Source organism: Juglans microcarpa x Juglans regia, chromosome 6D, assembly GCF_004785595.1.
Source record: "Juglans microcarpa x Juglans regia isolate MS1-56 chromosome 6D, Jm3101_v1.0, whole genome shotgun sequence".
In the NCBI taxonomy this organism is placed as follows: domain Eukaryota; kingdom Viridiplantae; phylum Streptophyta; class Magnoliopsida; order Fagales; family Juglandaceae; genus Juglans; species Juglans microcarpa x Juglans regia.
In genome coordinates, this window is record NC_054604.1 from 37940261 (window position 1) to 37947652 (window position 7392).

The 7392-nt window shown below is 38.1% G+C and overlaps 1 protein-coding gene and 1 long non-coding RNA gene across 4 annotated transcripts; one reads left to right on the forward strand and one right to left on the reverse strand.

The window, feature by feature from the left end:
- The first annotated feature begins 750 nt into the window (after nt 1-750).
- LOC121235185 lies at nt 751-3525 on the forward strand. 3 transcript variants are annotated; one of them, XR_005934527.1, is made up of 5 exons: nt 751-773; nt 879-1003; nt 1319-2115; nt 2194-2369; nt 2455-3525. It is a non-coding gene; the product is annotated as an uncharacterized LOC121235185 (long non-coding RNA). The 3 variants fall into 3 exon arrangements; XR_005934526.1 differs by having other exon boundaries at nt 2194-3525; XR_005934528.1 differs by having other exon boundaries at nt 879-978; nt 2194-3525.
- Nucleotides 3526-5679: 2154 nt separating this feature from the next.
- Nucleotides 5680-6550, reverse strand: LOC121235184 (chaperone protein dnaJ 11, chloroplastic). The gene has a single exon (XM_041131467.1). The coding sequence runs from the start codon at nt 6415-6417 to the stop codon at nt 5932-5934; it is 486 nt and encodes a 161-aa protein (XP_040987401.1). The 5' UTR covers nt 6418-6550; the 3' UTR covers nt 5680-5931.
- Between the last annotated feature and the right edge of the window lie 842 nt (nt 6551-7392).

Below are 7392 nucleotides of genomic sequence, written 5' to 3' on the forward strand. Positions count from 1 at the left end.
TCCCTTCCTCTGATTTATATTTGGTTTATGGCGACTGTTTTTCTGCTTTGTTGGCGTAGATGGACGGTTTATGTATGGAAGATTTCTGGAGGCCCCGATGAAGAAGATACGCCTTGAATTACATGAAAAGCTGTTATTTCCATTCAAATTATGGGATAGTTAGCTAGGGTTCACACTTTCAAATCTTGGTAAGTCATGAAGTTTGAGTCAAAAATCCTAAAATCATGGCGTGTGGAGGATTATGTTGCTTTTAAATTGCAGCAAGCAACATTTCAGTTGTGAAAGATGTTGAAACTAGCATGGATGCAGCAACCTTCTCTGCAGTGCGATTTGTTGTGTCAGCCATCCCATTTTTGCCATTTGTCTTTCATGCTCGAGATGAAATCAAGACCCGCAATGCAGGGATGGAGTTGGGATTGTGGGTGAGTTTAGGGTACCTTATTGAGGCAGTTGGTCTACTTACAGCTGATGCAGGGCTTGCATCATTCATTTCTTTGTTTACAGTAAGCTCATACTCAACACATTTCTTTTCGCCTACAATCATTAACTATGATTTCTTTTTTCTAGCAACTTTTTAAGGGCATACACAGCCTTAGTTGATGGAGGGATTTGAACCCCAGGGGCCTGACCCTTACCCCAACTGTACCTATGGGACAGTGGGAAGTGCAATTAACTATGGATTGGTTACAAAAAGAAAGTAGATCTCAGGCACTGAAGATTTGATACTTTGTTGCAAATAACTTCTCTTGATTTATTGGCATTGCCACATACAAGTAATCTAAATATTGTAATTTGTGGTTACTCTCAGCTGTGAAGCTGTTCGACATTATACTGCTTATACTTCAACAGTACAACAATAATACTGGAATTTTTTGTAGTTGGGATTGGAGGATGTATTCTGAGAATTGATGCAACAAAATCTGGAAAGGGTAAAAGTGGATTCGGCTGAGGAACCTCTCAAAATGCCCTGTTGATAAGGTGATTGATGGGGCCCAGTTGGTTGGTAATTTTCTGAAGCCTGTAACTTCAAAAGTTCATGTTGGTGTTTGCTTTATAATTTCTTTTTACCAGTTGATTTAGGTTTTGTTCGAAATTGTTTTATCTCCTCTCATTATTATAATTTTTTATAAATTTGCATATAAAATATAATAAATAATTTGATTTTTTCAAATTTCAAAACAATAATAATATTAAAAAATAATATTTTAAAAATATTTTATTCAACTTTCATCTCAACGTAACTCACTATCTAAACAACACCTTAAACGCCTACTTAAATGGATTCCATGTTTCCAACATGATGTTTCATCGCTCGCAGGTTTTTAACATACATGAGCAATGTTTGTACATGGGTGTGCAGTCGCGTACGTGCAAATTCATATTATATTTTATATGAGAAGATAAAGGAAGATGCTCATGACTGTGCCTCGCAAAATGTATATTGTGCAACAGGTAAAAGACATGGGATGAGCAAGTATGTAGTATGTACCACTCGCTGTATTCAGTCCTCAGGAAGGTCAGACTGTTTGGTCGGCTACATTTGAGCTGCTCACCATCCACCGGATCACAACATACTTATCACTTTGTACATAAGCCCATCACTAACTTTTTTTCCCGTTCCAAGTCACGGCAGTGCTGTTCATTTTACTGCTACCTCTGACATTATGCATGTCTATTCATTTTTATTTTCGATATTTAACTAACATTTTTTATATAAGTAATCAAGAAGTTTTATTCATAAAAGTAGGCAAAGCCCAAGTACATTCGATATTTAACTAACATTGGGATGGACTTGTGTTTTTGTTTCTGGAATTGCATTTCAACAAGCGTTTTCCAAGATGTAAGATGTTTTCATATAATGGTCGTTTTATGGTGTGTTCAATTTAATTGTCTGAAACCTGTTTGTCGGGGCCACTGAATTGAGTGAAAATGTGGACCTTAACAAGTGAAGAAGGCTGGCTACTGCCGAGAGATAGAATTGTGGAAGTGTTCCCAGACATTGGAGTTGAAGAGTACAGCTGACCCCGTGTTGAGGAGGCAATCTTCAATCAATTGCAGCATTATTCACTTAGACTATGTTCCTAATTCAGCAGCAACCCACGCGGATTTTATACCGTGAGTTTCCACTCACCTTTTTTTTTGGGTTTTACAGGCATAAGTGATCTATTAGCTCATGGTGAACACATTGTTCAGGTTTATTGTGCCTAGAAAAGCCAGATTCAAATGTTTTGTGATGCAACTGGTTCTGAAGGATTTGCTGCTTTAGACCCATCTTGAAATAAGCTTACTGAGAAAGCCCCCTTAGCTGGTTCTGCACCCATACAAAACATACAAGTAGCTCTGAGTGTGCAACTGCAGTGAGATATCCTGTAAGCTCTTGTTTTTCTGAGGCAGCCACTTCAAAAGAAATTAATAGTTTTAGTACGATATCTAAGACTGTTGCGCTAACTACAGTATTTAGTGATGGCGATGATGTTTTTATCACATCCCTGCATATTCCTTGGGAGTCCAACAAGTAACTTCGAGACCAAGCAGTTAATGATTATTCAGTTCACAGGCAAGTGGGCAACATTTGTGCAAACATATCTGATGTTCTTTCATTGGATGATGATCAAAGGAACCATAAGGCGAAAGTCACATTAAATGCAAAAGATTATTTATCTACTATGTTTAATATTCATATCATGTTCATACAGCCAACTCATATTGTCATTCCCTCCAAGTTAGAATGCAATCCATCATCTGGAACAACCACCATCCTTGAAATCAAGAATGAGGGAATGAGGGAGAGGCAAGTTTCCCGGATGAGGGTGTCAACAGTGATGTGGGTCGTGCTGAGGTGGAGGCAGAAGTAGTTGATGAAAATGATCCACACAAAATGATGAATTTAGCCCTTTGGTAGGGAACAGAGAAAAGTTCTTTTGCTCACAGACTTCTGATCTTGATATCGAGATACCCAAGAATGCTGTGCTATATCAGCAGAAACCTATGTTGTGGAGGAAGTTCAGCAAATTTATGGTGTTGGTGTAACGAAGCCACTGGCCAAGCTCCTAATGCTAAAAGGGAAGAGTTGATGATTCCTCAAAGCATGTGGCTGGGAAGGTTTATGAGTCATCTAGGTCTGTACAAATTCTGCTTTTGTCCGCACCAAATACCCAAGGGAAAAGACAGATGGGGTATAGTTTCAAGCTTCGGGTCCATCTTGCCCACCTTCCAAGTGTTTTTAATTTCACAAATTCTTTGAACGGAGTGGGACTACGAGTCCCCTCTGCAGATGCTGCATTTTCGCAAAATTTAGTCATGCAGGAGATGCTTAATCAATTAATTCCTCAAGAGAATGGACATTTATTTATATACGCAATGGTACATGCTTAATCAGGTAATTGCTCAAGAGTATGGACGTTTATATATCCCACTACATATGTATCATGTCTCGCTGTTTTCAGCATATTATTATTTTTGCACGCTTGAGATATAGTGGTTGTATATGGTAATTGAAACCACTGGGAGGTAAACTTTTAATCATTTCTAGATTCTTCATTCTCTAGCGACCTCATGTTTCATTTATGATTTCTACAAGTTATCTCGGTATGCGAGGCATCATTATTTTTTATCTTCAATAAAATGTTTTGAGACTCAGCCATTAAGCGGCCATGGAAAACACCTTTTTTTCTATTTCTAGAATTGGAGGGTGGGTTCATTGGTTGAGACTTTGGTCTATCCTATGAAATTTATTTATGGTATACTAAGACTTTGTTCTTAGTATTTTCTGTCGAGAAATGAGAGCTCTGGAGACCGGAATAATTTTCCATTTTGTTTCAAATTGGCAACATCCTAATAAAAAAAACATTACGTTTTAATTCTTAGATGGTAGCGTGGTCTTCTGTTATGGATGATGCATGTTTAACTCGTCTTCTTTCTACTCATCCATCTTTGATCTTTAATTGGTTTACCGTCCTCCCTATTTATTTCGTGCAGGTCATGACAATGGAAAAAAAAGAAAAATTGCAGAAACGGAGTCACAACAATGATTTATGTTCCAGTTATCAAAGAATGAAAAGACTAGAGACAAATCTAGGGCGTAGTATGGAGAAAGCTGTCAAAGCCAATACAGATTCTTGTGGACTCGTTTTCAAGAAAAGAAGGCAAAAATTGAGAAGTTGTTAGGAGACCGTACACAGAAAGTAACATATTTGATTAATAACTTAGTGAGTAAAGACTTGCCAATGATGTTAGAAAAAGCAGTGAAGAAGGAAATGGCGGCAGCAGGACCTGCTGTAGTTCGTTCAATCACTCTGGCCATTGAGAAAACAACTACAGCTATTATGGTGCCTTTCCAGGTTAAAATCTTGAAGACCTAACACTTCTATAAGACTGGTTGTGGTAGGATTTAACAGATGCTCCCTGCTTCAGAGAGATGTGGCTGAGAAGGCAGTGAATCAACTGGAGATATCTGCCAATACAAAGCCTGAAGCTGCTGTTGCTAGGCAAATCCAAGCACAGTTAACTTCAGGCAAACAAGCTCCCCAGGTACTTATTATTAAGTTTGACTTAGATTTCATGATTTTTTCCGAGTTTATATTATTAATGGTCGATAGAAGAACAAAGCATAATCATCCAAGTACACGGTGTATAGGCCAACTGTGGCCTGTTGGCACAACACTCACATCTCGAGATCATGAGTTTGACCCTTCTCCCCCAATATATCAAAAACAGAAAAAAAGTACACGGTGGGTATACGGTAGATACACCGAGAGAGAGAGAGAGAGAGAGAGAGATTTTACATCAAGAGAAATCCCTAGGGTCGGTCTGCTGATTTTAACACAAAATAGCCTACCACTTATACGGTTATACGTATGCCTTCCACCATGAGTGGATTGGAGGGCTGTTTTTGTGTGAAAAACAACCGGAACATTGGGAAGTGATTCTCTTACATCAATTATTGTAGGGTATCTAAAAATATTTTTAACTGGAATAGGATATATGCCATTCTCAATTTGAAAATGGGCAGTAGTATGAATAAAATCTTTACTCAACAAAAAATAAATGTAAATGGGTAACTCCTACAAACGAGAGTCGTGTAAGCCATGTTTGGGCAAATAGATGCTACAGTTCAGAAAGGCATGGTTGAGCATACGACTGCAGCCCGCATCTCTCCGAGTCTGCTCATTGGCATTGCTCCACGGGTGTCCACAAGCGTTCCACACTTTGGAAAGGCACGATTCCACATGCAATAGATTTTTTTTTTTATTTTTGTTTTTTGGGGAGGGGGGTGTTTGTTTCAGCCAAATCAAGCTGGTTTAGAGCCTAACCGATAAAAACACCAGTACAATCAACACCCCGCAACTTTCTCCCAAAATGCAAGAATTTTACCTTTATCAATAATGCCTAACAAATTTTATATATATTTTTATAATAGAGTTCACCTTTTTACAAAAGAGCATTTATAACTTATATATATTATATATATCGTAATTCTTCCTTTTTTACCTTTTTTTTTTTTTTTTCCTTTCACCAACGCATTCAATACGTTATACAGACCTTAAAATTGTATTATTATTATTATTGTTGTTAATTTCCTGAATGCCCGTGTTTCATCACCAATACTAGTCTCTATCTGTGTGTTTAGTACGAAAATGTACATTTTCTTCAGTTGTCTTATGAAGTACAAATAGGGTAAAGAACGAAATTAGAAGTGAGTACTCATTTTTCTTGAAAATAATTTTTTTCTCAGAAAAAAACGAGAAACAAATAGACGGTAGAATTTACAAGACTTACTCTACATTGCCACACATCCAACCGTGGCTAGTTTACATTTTCTCTCTATTTCGTTTTTGTAAATAGATTCCCCACTAGACAAAAAAAGGGCATGAAAAATTAAAATACTAATGGGGTCGGGCTCCCGCGTGCCTTCTATTCTGATCTTTCCTGCTACCAGCACTGATCCGTTTCCCATCTCCGGGTCGCATAAAACCCCGTCCGATTACCGGTCGTGAAACTGAAGGGTCGCCTCTCGAACTGGGCACCCAAGGACAGATCGTAGAGCGCCCTTGAAGATGGATCGGAGAGCGTGGCGTAGGCGTTGTGAATCTCGATGAAATCGCTGCCGTCTGATTCGGGCTCTTGAATGGCGTCGGGGTGGTACATCTTGGCCAGTCTTCGATAAGCAGTCTTGATCTCCGTGAAGGAAGCGGTACGCTTGACTCGGAGGACCTCGTATAAACTGGAGGGCCTACGAGAGACGGTGGCCGTTGCCGAGGACGAGTGGGTGTGGGTGAATGCACAAATGGGAGCATTGAAGCTCGGGGTCCGAAGCGAGGTGGGGATTAGGCGAGGAGGCATGTGGGAGGAAGGAAATGGAATTTGCCGGGAGGAATGGAGGGAATTAGGGTTGGGGAGGGTTAGGGTTGGGGACATTGAGAGGAGATGGGGAAGAGCGTGTCGGGGCAAAATAGGGAAGTAGAAATTTAGTGTGTCTGGAGAGAGAGAGAGAGAGAGAGAGAGAGAGAGAGCTTTGAAATTGTGAATCAAGCGTGGTATGACGAAAGAGGGAGAGAGAGGGTGGGTTTATATATATATAAATATCGAGGGAGTCAATTAAAGAAAGATTGGAGAAAGAGAGGTTGAGAATCAGTGGTCCTTTACCACTGGCTGATATGGCATACTTTTCCTTCTAGAATACCCCTCCTCCTCCACCTTCTAGAATGCTTTTATTATATATATATATATATATATATATATATATAGATTTATTACATGTTATACGATTCTTCCCCTGTTCTGACCTTTCCATATTTTTCTTCCTTCTAGATTGTCTTGTATGCATGCCAATTGACTGTTTATAACTTCTTTTTTAAATTGTTGGTCTAATATCTCTTATTGTTTTGGTCTATATGAAACTTATTTTTTTAATAATATTAATTTTCTTATAAAAAACTTTTTTTTATAATTTTCTTATAAAAAACTAATAAGTTTTCCATCACGGAAAGGAGGAATTCTTCTTCACAGAAGCATAGTACATCAGATTATCCCTGGAAAAAAAAAAAAAAAAAAAAAAAAACAGAAGGATGCTCAAATAGATCAAAGCATGGGAGCGTTGGAATAAAAATTCCTTTTTCCACTATTTAGATTATGAAATTGGAATATAAATGACATATGCTTTTCTCTGTCAGATTAGATTTTTAATATTATTTTGTTTGTAATATATTCAAAGAGCTGTTGTGGGTGTGAAAATAAATGAGTGAATAATAAGGAATGAATTAATTTGATAGTGTATCCTTAGAAGACAATAAAATAATATTTTGTAAAAAATGCTGTTTCCACCGTGAAGGGTATCCATCATCCAATCAGTATAGATTATAATTGTCCACGTAATCAGCCGTACTGTGGGCG